A 14,724-nucleotide genomic window follows, 5' to 3' on the forward strand; every position below is an offset into this window, starting at 1 on the left:
TATATTTAATCTGGTTTTTTTTGTATTTAAAATATCTGTTTAATCACACAAATGTATGACTGCCAAATAAGACTGCGTGAGTTTTACTTTTTTTAAAATGTTGACTTTAATTTGTAGGCACACGTCCTTATAAAATAGTTAATAATTTTAACAAAAAAACTTGAATAGGATTGACATCTGCAGTTAAGCAGACATTAACAGTATCTTCATAATCTTTCTCTTTGGCTTTTCATCTACCGATTATTAACCATGACTTTAGTTAGTTTGTAATGTAATATGTGGGAAATATATAAAATATTAAAGGTATAAAATCAAGGGTTTTTTTTTTTAATTTTTTTTTAGGAAGAATCGTGCTATATAACCACAGATGAATATTAATATCAGGTGCCTGAAATATAATAGTTATTTTGGGTGAGATTAAAAAAAGAAACATTTGATTCTTTCACAAAGTTAAATTTATAAGGCTGGGGCAGGATTTGTCTTTAAACTTCTCAATTATAATTTGAAGCAGAGGATAAGGTTATGCAGAATTTAAAGGAGACTCTATCCCCATGTTTCACTAGAATTGAAATATACCTAATATTAAGGGAATTCAACATCTTTCTACTCATCTCATAGTTTTATAAATATTTAATACATTTATTATGTGTGAAGAATATGTCAGATTTATTCAGTATTGACTTCTAAGACAATATTGAAGTTTTCTAATGCACTAGTTCATATTTCACTCACTATCTTAAAATATTTTTATCCCAGGGATTGAGCAGTTGTGTCAGATTTTCCCTATTGTATTCATGGGAGAGAATTCCAGAGAAACAAAAAATTCCATTACAACAATCTCAATAGATCTATAAAATCTACAGTAGGCTTTTTACGGCTTTTTTTTTCTTTTTTTTTTTTTTAAGCTGAAGTCTCTTTAAAAGCTACCTTGAGAAGCACAATGTCTTATTTTGATATTTAGAGCACTGTATTGCAACCGAGGCAGCAATTATTTTTGCCAAGGCAGAAATATTGTACATGGCATAAGTCTTAAGATGGTCTAGGAAATTTAAAATATCACTTAGAGTGGTAGATTTCAGATAATTTTAGAATTAGAAGTTAAAAGAATGGTCAGTGATCTTGGTTTTTACATTATTGTTATTAGTTTTTTTAAAGCATGGTTTTATTTAGCACACATGTTTACATATACTTTTAAGTTTATTAATGTAGTCACATGTTTATAATTTTCGGTAGCTGTAAAGTCACTCCATTGTGTTGCTCTGCTATTATTTGCTTAACCGCCCTACCTACTGTTGAACATGTAGATTGTTCCTAATTTCAAAAATAGTACTTCTAAGGATATTTTGATACTTGTTCTATTCCTCTTTTTTGGGTCTTCTCACAATAAAAGAAAGTAGAAGTATAGCAAAAAAGTTAACTTTAGTTGTATATCTTTAGAACAGCAATCGCACAAAACCTCAGCAATATTAAGAAAAATTTTATATTTCTTTTTATCTTTTGGTATTGTTCCTTATCCCACTAAGTTTTATTATATTCATCTAATATATTTATTTATTTTTATTATAAACATCTCCAGCAGATCCAGTTCTTGTTACTGGCCAGTGCTCTTCGTTCTTTGTTTCTTTCCTTGCTAGAAACAAAGCAGTAAGCTAAGCCAGCTGATGGAGAGAAGCCAGCTCTGACTCATTTCCAGTTCTGATTCATACAGTTTCAGGGGAGAAGCGGTAGTGGTAACATAGCCACCACCCTCCCCGTGACTTACCCTGCCACTATCTATCTGATGACTTTAACAATTTAATTCAGCAAGCGCTTATTCAGTATGTGCAGTGGAGACCAGCACTCTGCCAGAGCCTATGTAGACACAAATGAAGTGCCAAATATGAAGAACAGAACTACCAATGGAAAAGAGTAGAAGAGCTACAAAGGTTGTATTAGTTTGCTAAAGTTGCTGTAACAAAGTACCACTCACTGGGTGGCTTAAACAGCAGATCAGGGTGTCAGCAGAGTTGGTTCCTTCTGAGGGTATTGAGAGAGAAATCTGTTCAGTGCCTTTCCCCTAGCTTCTGGTGATTTGCTGGCAGTCTTTGGCATTTCTTGGCTCACAGAAACATCACGCTGATCTCTGCCTTCATCTTTTCATCATGCACTCACTATATGTGTGTTTATGTTCAAATTTCCCTTTTTTTTTAATAAGGATACCGGTCACATTGGATCAGGTCCCACCCTAATGACCTCACTTTAACTTGATGATTTCTGTAAAGACCCTATCTCCAAATAACGTCACATTCTGAGGTGCTGGGCATTAGGATGCCGCCATATCTTTTGGGGGGAGCATAATTACACCCATAACAGAGGTCAAGAATAGTGTGAGAAGCTTGGGAAGCCTTGATGGGAGAGGTTGCATACAGTGGGCCATGAAAGGCAGTGGGTCCGATTCACTGCTTTCTGACTATTCACTTGTCAGTCTTTCCCCCTGTTGACAGGAGCAGCTGGGACATGTGGGACAGTGATCATCAACACCTACGCAGGCAGGTTGGTCACTCCTATAAAAAGTGTATCTAGTAGTCAAAACTAACTTGGAACAGAAATTGGGCGCTTTTTCAAAAAGCCCATCAAAAAACAATTTTCTCTGAAAAGAGCAAGAAAGTGTAAGAAAAACTCATGTTTACAAAGCTTACAAGAAAGTGTAAGAAAAACTCATGTTGGCTTATATCAACGCCTGTGTCGTCATTTGTTTACTTAAGTCACTCTTCTGTGAAAGAAGAGCATCTGGAAAGGAAGACTAGATGCCCTTGCTGAAAAATTATATTTGACCTCTCTAGTTTCGGCCTAAATTATAGTTCTTGACTTGAAAGATACTTTTAAATCTTATGAATTATGACAGTTAAATTAACTCTTAGCTAAATATATTAACAGACTGTGGTTTCCTTTAAAGCTGCTTCCCACTTTTAAGAAAATACTGTTTACCCCATCCTGCTTTGTCATTTTTTTTTCATCTTAAACTCAGGCTCTCCTAGTTGTGTGCTAACCAAAAACTTTAAAACGTTGGCTTTTTAAATTGGCTCATCTTTGTGTCAGTGTCATATTACATTGAATACATGTCTTATAAAAATATGCATAATGGCAGCAATAGTTATTTAAACTATTGCATTAACTTTTAGTCAATAATCACATGTAAAATTGCTGTATAATCTTCCTCAAAAATCTTATGTTCCCTTCAAAGAAATTGAAAAATTTTTCGGAGTGCTTCTGGAATTTAAAAGTAGCCAGATAATATTATTCTCCTTTTCAAATGCAAGAAATTAGGTCCAGGGAAATTTATCGTGCCACGTTGCCTTTCTTTGCACAAATTTGGATTTTATTTTTTCTTTTTGAAGATAAAGGCGATGTAACGTTTATAAAAGGAAGTCAGGGAAGATATTTTTGGGAGATTTTTGTTCACAGGACAGATGCATTTGATATATATTTTTTTCACTAAACTGATGGTATGCAGATTGAAAAAATATGAGTGCATGCAAATTGTTTCTTAACTTGCAAATAAATGCATACTAACTACTCTGAAGTCCATCGGCTGCTGGTCTCTGAGGGTACCAACCTGCAAGTGTATTTGTGTCCAGGTGCTCAGTAGTGATCTCACCAGTAGTTGGTTTGCTCTAGCAACAACCTCCCAGCTGCCAGGAGGCAGGCACAGTGTTTTACTCACTCTTGTGTCCCTGAACCCAGAAAAGTGCCTTGATCTGGATAAGTATTGTTGAGTGATCTGTTGAATGTCACAGCAATTAAGGAAAAAACTTCCACACGTTATCCATAAATAAAGAAAAACATAGTTTAAGAAGACAAGACGCCCTAAACCAGCTAGGTCCATCACTAACTGAATCAGCCGTGCTGCTGAGTATGATGAGTCGGTGTCTGCTTCTGCTCTGAAAGGACAAGCCCAAAGAAGTCAAGAGAGACAAAAAAAGATTCAATGACATTTATTTAAGTAGAAATTTTTACTACTTAGTGATGTATTTTTCCCTTAGTAATGATTGAGCAGAAAAAAATTAATGTTCTTGAATAAATATGTGTTGTCAGAACAGACATTTAGGGATCAGTTGGAATACATCAAAATACATTTTAATGTATTTTTTTTTTACTTCAGCAGAGAACATGTTTACTGGAGAGTGGCTACGCCTTGTTGGCCTGTTACACCTGACTGATACTGTCAAGCTCTGTGCTCTGTCTTGTGGTTGCAGAAGGAGCCAGGCACAGCTCCTGCCCCAAAGAAGCTCAAAATACAGAATGCTAGAGAGAGAAGCAATTGTCATGTTTCACCATGTTTAATAATAAAGGCATCTACACAGTGCAAAGGATACAAGAGCAGAGATTCACTCTTTAAATGCCTAAGGGAGTGGGTGACAACTTGAGCTGATTTTTGAAGGCTGGGTTGTTTTTTAAGAGAGTGCAGGGAAGGATAAAGAGGAAGAAGGGTATTCCAGAAGGAGGATTAATATCTGTACAGGCACAGAAGGGAGAGAGGCCATGATCATCTCCTGGATGGATAGAGTCCAGAGAAACCTTTCCCTCTTCATTTAAGCAGGGGAAATTAAACATACATAGATTGTGATTTGTAGGACCTCTGCTAAGCCTCAAATGACCTATTTATTGACATGTTTTGGTAACTTAAAAGTTCCAGCTGACTACAGGGATGACTCCAAAATCTAGCCAAGCATCAGACCACCTGGGGAACCATTTAGAAATACAGATTTTTAGCACATTCACCCCACAAATTCTAATTCAGGATGTCTGACCTAGGAGGGTGACCCTTACAACTTTCCCTGATGGTTGTTTGCTTCCTCAGCTACATAACAAGGTTTAGTTTTTTGCAGGAGGAGTTCAGTGACTTGATTTGAAATGCTCAGTAGCGAGAGATTTCTGTTGAGGGGGTTGGTGACACCCTTTCTTTCTCTGGCAGTCGGTATTCCAGGGCCCAGGGAAATTGCACATGGGGTCCCTTACCTGCTCATATTCATATGCAAATTAAGCAAGTTAAAATTAATATCAGGTGGTCTTGAGAGAAACAGATGTAGTAAAACACTACAACTAAGAAGACTGTAGATGGTGGATCCATCCCACCACTTCCTCCTGGTCAGCCTAAGGAAGTTGGTCTTAAATTTCATGGCCTCAGAACCCTTCACATTCAAAAAATTGTGGACCTGGAGAGCTTTTGTGTGTCTGTCAATATTTACTGTATTAGAAATTAAAACAAATATTAACAATATTTGGTAATTCTACAACTCATTACATATTAACAGAAATAACTTTATGAAAAGTAGGTATATATTTCAAAATAAAAATTAGAAGAATGACATCGTTTTACATTTTGAAAAATTCTTTAGTGTCTGAGTTAAAAAGATGTTCGCTTTGTTGCAATATCATACATATGTAGACTAAAAACTGCATTAAACTAGTAGAAAAAGCAAATAATTTCTAAGTATTATTATGAAAACGGTTTTTGACCTTATAGATATGCCAGTAGAGTCTTAGGGTGCCCCTGGGGCTACTGTCTCATAAGGCCACTTGGCAGACCACCCACCATTCCCCAGCATACATACAGACCCACAAATGTACCTGTACACGAGCCCCCCTGCCCCCACATGCACACTAGCTTCCCAGATACCTAATTACTGCCTTGGCTCCTCAAAATATAGAATCTGAGGAGATCACTATAGTGCTTCATTCTACAAATTACTCTATTTGAAGCAGACTTTAAATGAACGTAAAGAGGGCAGCTAAGTATTTGTTGAATGAAAAAATAAATGTCGTGTTTTTGTATTCCGTACCTTAATCAGCTGATAAGATTAGACATCTTTGCAGTCAACCATTTAGAATTTATGATTATTTATAAATAATATTTGGAAGCTAATATTTCCAATTAAGTCTAGCACTAGATTATATTTAAGGTCATCAGCTCTGGACCCAGAAAGTTTAGTCTGAATTCCAGCCCCAGTGCTTACAGGGATCGTGAACTAAGTGACTAACCTCAGTTTCCTCAATCTGTAAAGTGAGAATAATAGCTCTTTATGTTCACTTCCCAAATTCAAACACCTGTTATTTATAACTCATTGAACAGCTAAACCCGACCTGAATGGACATGAAGCTCTTTTAATTTATTTTCCTTGACATCACTATTCATGTGTTTTGCTGCAGAAATTTAAAATATTCAGTTATGGAGTACTGTCTTAGACCTTGATCAGTCTGTGAAATATTGTGAATGTTTCATAGTAAGTTATATGTGTATTACTGAATTCCAAAACACATCTGCTGCAGGATTTTATATAAGACGTTGAGGATGGGTATTACCACATCAGGGTTAAATGGGCTAAAGTATACATATAATGTCTAAAACACTGCCTAGCATATAGAACCATATTAGTTTGTGTTAAATAGAGTAATATTTCCAAATAAGCAGAAACTACTGAATAGGAAAACCACTTCATTATTTTATCAACATTTTCAAATCAATGAAAAATGGATTTTTGTTTTCTTTTTCTCTCTTGATTTGGGCAATAGAAAAAAATGGCAAGCTGTTAGTTTCCTTTTCGTGTCAGGGAAAACAATAACATTAGTGGAGGTGGACCTTTCTTGTGATTGGGAAGGTTTGGAAATTGAAGGCACTTCAGAGTTAGTCATTCTGTTCATTTTTTGCCTAGCACCCGCTGTGTGCCTAGCACTGCTGGATACTTAGGGATACATTAGTAGATAAGCCCAAGTCTTTATCCTTAAGTCACTCACGGTCTAGTAGGAGGAAAACCATTGAGACAAGTATCGTGCCAAATACTAAAACTTTTAAAAGAATAAACCCAGTAATGCCCTGTATTCAGGTTGCCAGATAAAAATACAGGACCCCAGTAAATTTGAATTTTAAGTAAACAACAACTTACACTAAATGTGGTATTTGTTCTATGCAACATTTGGGACATACTTAGAACTAAAAAAAAAAAAATTGTTGTTTATCTGAATTGACGTTTAATTGGGCGTTCTGTATTTTCATTTGCTAAATCAGGCTACCCTACCTATAATCCTGGGCTGTTTTCAGCCATATTGGCAAGCTCTGAAAAGGAAATACATGTTTCACTCATATTGGGTAATGTTTTTTGTTTTTTGCGTTTTGGTTTTTTTTTTTTTTTTTTTTGAAGGCTATTTACAGAAGTATGGCCAGGGTTAAGGGAAACTAACTAGGAATGATGAAATGCCTAGGGCTAGAAGTAGTTACTACCTCTTGGCCCTATGGGGCAAGAAGAGGGAGAGAAATGGAGAGAGCCCCTGGCAGGAGCTGTGGCCTTCCCACAGAGAGATGTGTTCATCAGCTGAGACCCCTTATGAAGGAAATTGGCAAAAAACCAAAGCTTTGCTCCCTCCCAACTTCACTCTGCTCAGACCCTGCAATCTCCTGGCTGTCCCCACTACCTAACCAGAAGTCGGAAGGCTTAGGGTTGCCACACTCAATACAGGAGACCTGTTGAGCACAGCACCCGGTGGGTAGGAAATGTGTCTGTGGGGGTGAGAAATGGCACAGTTCTGATGTGTATGTGATTAAGATAGCCGTGTAGCAGAACACTTTTATGACAATAAGCCAGGCAGAAAGAAGGGGGAGAGGGAGAGAATGGAAGAAAGAAAAGGAAGAGCGTGACAGTATTAAATTTGAAGGTTAAAGGGAAAAAAATCACTACCAGTTACTTTAATCAAAAATAATTTTGCTCTTACCAGGTGAATTTTTTTCTCTGTAGAAAGACCACCACAATTTCTTGTGTCAACTTATTGGAGAGAACCAGGGCACATATGCCTGCACTTACATGACCCTAGAAGCGAGCGCCTCCTCGGTGCCTCAATAGGCTCACCCTACCTCCAGCCACAACACAGAGTGGGGTCAACTGACCTTCATCCTCCCAACAAGTGGGAGCTCATAATCCCCAAAGAGTCCTAGACCTTAGGGCACTGTTCTGCCTCAGGACATTCTTATCTCCCTTCAAGCAAGGCAGGGCCTCTGCTTGAGTAAATCCACCCCCCCATCAGAGAGCTTTCATTTTGCCAATGAAAATGGTTTGTAATATGGTGATGCTAATTAGCCAATTGGTGAACAGAGAAATAACGAGGATATTTGAACCACTGGGGCACCACTGGAGTGTGGACTCCTTGATCAGGACTCTTCAAATAAATGCCAAGTAACTTGGAGAGTGGGTTTTAAATGGATCAAGCACTCCAGATCCAGATGTTCATCAGATGTACACCAGGGTGTAGATAAAAATTAACAAACACACACTGGCCGTGACCTTTGTCCTGAAGTAAAGTACATTACAGATTGACCCCAGGAACCAGTCTCTGCTGTCATCTGTGATGGGCACCATGGGCTGACTTCCCTCTTTCTCCTGTCACAATTACAGTTTCCCAGGCAAGGTTTGCAGCAGACCCAGCAGCAGCAACAGACGGCCGCCCTGGTACGGCAGCTCCAGAAGCAGCTTTCTAGTAAGTACCCCTCCAGCACCCCAGCACATGGCTCACCGGAAACTAAAAAGAAGCAAGTAAGCAAAACACAATGGTGGCTCCTCAAAGACTGCACTGCCTTCCTCGGTATCATTTCAGCTTTGGTTTAGCCCAAGGTGTTCCCATTTTGTTTTAGTCTGAATGCTGCTTTTCTTAGAAAAAAACTAATTTTTTTTTTTTCCAGTGAAGATGTTTTTTACCTCTTGCTTCCATCTGAACCTGGAAGTGTTGCTTATCATTTGAGGGACCCCTGTGGACCTGCAGGTGCCCTTTTTATAAAAGTGGAAGGTTCAGAGAACAACTCAGCTGATGCCCTCAAGTGTAGTGCTGAAGGAGTTTCGGTGGTCTCCCAAAGACTGTAGGTAGAGAGGGGCCAGCATTAGACCTGTCTCTTGGTCACTAGGGCTGTAACTGCTCTTACCACTGCACAATCTTCCCCTTCTGGATAACTCAAATCAAAACCTGTAACATTATAGGCATCATGGCAGGGCAGTATTCTTCCCCAATAATCTTACCTGCTGTGTGGTGTGATTTTTTTTTTTTTTTTTAGTTGTACTATCTCTCCCGAGTGCACATCCCCAACCCATTGCAACCTGCCTCACCTAGATGCCAGCCAGCAGTGTGGGTCTGTGAATTGAATCACCCCTGTGCTTGAGTCACAGGATAGGAAATTCTTCTAGAAATGGGAGCCAGCCCCCTGTGATGCAAAGAACATTGGCCTGGAAGTCAGGAGACCTAAATTCTGGTGCCAACTCTGCCACCATTATCTGGATCCTGTAATTTTTCATCCATGAAGTGAGGAATGAGGGTAGCAGTTTCTCCTGGTCTCAGATTACATGCTTCTGGAGGACAGAAGCAGGTAGTACTGAAGGCAGTTGTGCGACTGATAGGGTGCCATGAGGGAAGGGGTCAGTCTGTGACTGAGGGGCAGCTTGGTTTCAGTCTTACTTTCTGCCTGCCTGCTGTCTGGGTTGATTTCCTGTCAGAAGGAATACCCTCTTGCACCTTGTGTCTCTACAGGGTGTAACCAAGATCTTTTCTCTTTTAAAAATGTTTTCCTCACACAGCCTCATTTAATTTCAGTTAAATCTTGTAACTCAATCTTATTTTCCAATTACTGTTTAATAGGTGTGTGGTCTATGAAACAAATGTTAAAATTTCATTGTTTCATTTAATTCCAGAGTTCACATTTCCCCATAGCTAAAGAATAGAACTTTAAAGCCGACATAATGTGTTTATATTTTAGATTTTTTTTCTAGAATTTAGAAATGTGTACCTGTGATTTTTATGTAGTGGTACTTATTTAGGAAGCCTATCTACTCTTGTTTCCTGTTACCCGGAGCTCACGAAAGGCAGCTTTTTTTTTTTAAGCCGTCATTTATAGAGCACTTTCTTATACCCAGGCACACTTTGATTTTACATGTATTCACTTAATTCCTAAACCACCCCATGAGATGAGATATTATTACTGTTCCCATAGTATAGATGACCAGGCACATTGACTCATTTGCCCAAGGTTATTCAGCTAACGTTAAGAGACAGAGCTGGGACTTGAACTCAGTCTTTTTCCAGACCGCACTCTTAACCACGGTACAGGCATACCACCTTTTATTGCACTTAGCTTTATTGCACTTCACAGGTGTTGCATTTTTTACAAATTGAAGGCAGGACGCTCCACCAGCAAATCTATAGCGGCTCACTCTATTGCGGTGGTCTGGAACTAAACCTGCAATCTATCCGAGGTATGCCTGTGTATACTCTGCTGCCTGATATTAGCAGTTATGCCAGCCTTTGTTGAATAATGGCAGTGAAGCTGAGCTGCCCACTGCACAACTGCAGAGGGCTGCTTTATTATCACAGCCCATGCGAATGGGGCCTCGAGATTTGAATAGTCCCACCAGAGTTGCACAAGCAGCAGCTCTTTCTAATCCTGTCTTTTTTAGTACCTACTGACTCTTCTTTATTTTTCCTGTGTGTATGTGTGCATGCACAGATGTGGATATATGCATAGGCTCACACTTGAGTCAACACGTACATAGCTGCTCTTACACACGCATATACACTTGCACAGTCCTCTCTTGTACATGTTTTGACCATTTGCAGAAAATTGTGCAGGTTCAAGCTACTTCGCCTCTTATAATTTCAGTGCTAAAGTAGAATTTCTGGTATGCTTTCATAAAAATTTTGAGCACTTCAAATGTTTCATGATTCTTATAGTCCTTTTGTTTGTTAGTATTGAGTTGTTTCTCAGTTCATTCTCAGTCTTGTGCTGGCAGTTGTGGGTCTCTGATGTCGAGCTGGCCCCTCTGCAGAATGAATTCAGCTGCAGTGTTTACATTCTGCCACTTGGGTCTCTAAGCCAGCATTGTACCCCGTGGCCAGTCCGTTCCCTTATTCCTCAGTCTGGTACAGAGAGCAGTGACAAGAGGATAGTATCTATCTGTGGCATAATTTTGCATCTGCAATTTATTTGAATTTATTTTCTTATTAGGTAACCAGCCACAGCAAGGAGTGACTCCCTATGGGCATCCTTCACACTTCTGAATCTGGAAGAGGACAAGACATGAATTTTTATGTTTGCACTGAAAAATAGAAAATCAAATTTAATGCATTAGTCATCTTTAGAAATGTCCCTTTGTTCTTTCCTTTCTTTGAAGTTTTCCTATATTTTATGCTACTTTTCATACAAAAGTGTTTTAACAAAAAGCAAAGGAGGAGGTGTGGTTTGGTTTTGTTGCGTTCAACTTTAAAGTAGGTTTAAAAACGTGGATTAAGCTGGCCTACTCCAGGAAGAGATTGTAGCAGGCCTTTAGCTACTGATGCATTTTTTTGAATCTCAGTGAATTATGGTGGATTTAAAATATTTATATATTCACTAACAATGAAGACTTTTAAAAATTTTTTTTGCAAACTGCCGGACCAAACTACTGATTTGAAAGGCATGTCAGATCTTGGCAGGAAAGCAGCCCATTTATTCTGCATTCACCTGTGATGGTGAAATGGACATTTATTTGCATCACTCTAATTTGAAATGTTTGTAATTTCATAAGCACTTTATAAACTTTGTTCTTATTTAGGTAGGCGTTTTCTTTGCTTTTGTTGTGGTCAAAAGGTGCTGAAACAGATTGTTGCTTAGTATTTAAATTGCTTAGACCAAGAACTTAAACCAAGACTTCTATGAGAGCCACCCTAAGACATGTGGGAAGAAGTAGCTGTGCTCAGATTCATTTTCGGTGGCAAGATCATTGACCAGTCTTCATGAAGGTACAACATGTAGATTCTAAAGACCCGAAACAACAACAGTAGAATTGTTCTGGTAATTTATTGACAGGTTTGGCAAAAAATGGCTCTGTCCAGTTTTGGTTCTCCTGAGCCTTATGCCAACTTGAGAAAAAAAAATCTCGTAGCTGGCTCGAGGTTCCACAGTGCTCAAACTTGACATGGTTTCCAGAGGCTCTGGCTCCCAAGTCCAGAAGCCTCTGGTTTTCATAAAAGATGTATTTACTGTTTATTTTGTATGGTAAGTATTTGCTATTTTGAATTTAATTCTTAATGTTGGTGTCAGTCTTGGTTGTGTATTACATATGCTGTATTTATAAATTGGTGCAAAAAGCACAAGTAAAGTAAATTATACATCAAATTTATTATAAAGAAATAGTAACTATTTTAACTTTGTTCAAGTATGTGGTAATTTGCTCCTATTAGAGTAAAAAATACAGTAAATTATTATCAGTTTGTGTAACTTAAGAGTATTCCATATAATATTTTTTTAGACTTAGATGCATAAAATTTTGAATGTGAAAATTGCAGGGCATTTTAAAACATGTGGGGGATATTTTCCCATGTTCTGTGTTATTTCGTTTTCTTTTGCCATATGATTTTACATGTAATATAGTTGCGCATACTGTGAATAGATTTGTCTACAATGAGCAAACCATGTAGAACTACTTTTTTTAAAGTGTAGCTAGTACAACTTTAATAGATCATTTCTTTTGCAAATCATTATATAAATAATTTATATCTTCCTAGGTGAGTTATTCATTGCAAAGTTTGACTCATGCAAATGACCTCAAATACATGTCCGCTTACTTTGCTGTGGCAGCAACCATGTGAACTGCTTTGTACACTGTGAAACTATTTCACTCCAGCCTGCTCATTTTGTGTTTACTCTGGGCTGGAAAAGACTTTGCCAAAACATTAAAAACCAATCTTTTCACTAAATGAACATATTCTATCTGCTTTCAGAAGATGGATCTTTACATTTCAGCTGGTTTTGTATATCAGGGTGTTTCCCCCCCCCACCCCCCGCCACCGCCCCCTCTCAAGAATCAGAGTCCATGAAGTTATTTTTCTTCTAAGTAATATATCCATATAATGACTGCCTTGGCAAAACAACCGAATTGTGAATGTTGTGCCTAGTGAGTGAGTCATGTTCCATCCTGATTGTTTTATTTCTTATCAAGAATTATTGGTACTTGAAATGTCAGTTTTCAGTTTGAACTATATATTTTTGTAGCTCAATATTGCAAACAGCAGTAATACTGTTTCAAGAATGAGTGTTATAATTGCATAGCATTTGTATGCACTTTATATTTTGAAGAAGTTAGCGAAATTAATTTATTAATCATTTTGCACAAGAAAGCTGTAGGATATGCCTTCGTTGTTGTTGTGTCCCGTTTTTAGGTGAGGAAGCTAAGTCTCCTTTGTAAGGCCCTATAATTCAAAGCTTCTGTGGAAGTTGAGGGAAAACCTGAAGCTGGTTTCCCCCTGAGCATTATAAAGAAGGCAACTGGAAATTTTAATCTAGTCTTATCATATTAACTCCCACTTCATCCTCTATCCTGAGGTTTTGTGGTTTTTTCCTTTTTTAGCAGCTGCATTAATTTGCATTAAATGATCACAAGGGGAACCCTATCCTTTAACAGAACCTGGTAATTTGCTTCGTAAGTAGAAAGGAAATTATCTTAGGATAAATGGAAAACCCCATTCCCCTTAAAGGTAAGACTTTGAAATAGAGTGGAGTTGGACATAATAAGCCTTTAGACATACCTGTTTGCACTGTAGGCTTGTTCCTAGTAGAGTTGCATTTGTCATTTTATTTATTCCTCTTGGCCCAGAAGTGGAGGGAAATCACTGTGGAATGAGTATCCTTTGATCTTTTGCTGCCACAGGTTACCAGCATCAGAGGTAATAGGTCTCTTAAGTAGGGCCAGCTGCAAGCTGGTATGAAAACACAGTGAAGTGAGCTCCACGTGTGTCAAATGATTGGCAGTGGCTAACATAGCTCTGGGTTTTGTGTACTGAGATATCTGAGCGAGACCTACGGCATTTTCTTCTTTTTCACTTATTACGGCTCCTATAATTCTTCTTAAATAATAGGTGAATATTTGAATAGATGCTGGAGAAATTACACTGGAAAATTCCAGCCTCTAGAATTAGAAAGGATGAATCAGTGTCGCTCAAATTAATTCAGGTTGGATTAAGCATGTAATATAAATACAGTAAATTACAAAAAGCAACATTTTGTGTAGGGGCAAACAAATTTTAAGTGCAGTGAAACTTCATTATGTGTATTAAATCTACATATTTCCCAAACATTTACCTGTCGCATAAAAGATTACCACTTAATGAAATAAAATGCTCATAGAGCAATGGTTCCTCCTCCAAAAATTTTCTTTATAAACAAACGGCTCCAAACCAGGGGTGCCTGAGCTAGACTTTGAAGTTATAAAGACGTTTCATTGTATTTTTAAAACCTTTTTAATGAGCTAATTTGGACAAAGATGTAATCAACCCCCATTCGCATTTTATGATGTACAGGTGTAGAGTTGCTTTTTACATGTGGAAAAGATAGCTTGCATTTATTTTTAATGCAGTTATTAAAACATTTTTGTAGTCCCCATCAAGGAAAATTTTCAGCGCACAAAATGGCGAATCATAATCCAAACAGTTCAATGCTTATTTTTTTGTAGGTTTTAGTAAAATATTTATAAACCAACCACAAAATATACATCAAAATGTCAAATTTAAATCAAGATTGCAAATTTAGTCTTTTCCATTGTCTCTGTTCTCGGTGCCATGCTTGTACCATTGATAGAAGGTGAACACTAGGCAACTGGTAGCGAAAGAAAAAAATCCATTCTTTAATGAAGAATTCAGGTACATTAGCCATTTGTTATTTTATGGTGGACAGTTTTCTCT

At 37.7% G+C, this 14,724-nt stretch overlaps 1 protein-coding gene across 1 annotated transcript in view; it reads left to right on the forward strand.

Annotated features, from left to right (window-relative positions):
• Positions 1–12,193, forward strand: part of MED12L (mediator complex subunit 12L) — a 315,454-nt gene extending 303,261 nt beyond the window's left edge. The window contains 2 exon segments of the mRNA XM_039855087.1: positions 8,424–8,505; positions 11,015–12,193. Coding sequence (XP_039711021.1) covers positions 8,424–8,505; positions 11,015–11,067 — 135 coding nt within the window. The 3' untranslated portion in view covers positions 11,068–12,193.
• Positions 12,194–14,724: the final 2,531 nt, after the last annotated feature.

The sequence above is a fragment of the Pteropus medius genome, unplaced genomic scaffold (genome assembly GCF_902729225.1).
Source record: "Pteropus medius unplaced genomic scaffold, Ma_sr-lr_union100, whole genome shotgun sequence".
In the NCBI taxonomy this organism is placed as follows: Eukaryota; Metazoa; Chordata; class Mammalia; order Chiroptera; family Pteropodidae; genus Pteropus; species Pteropus medius.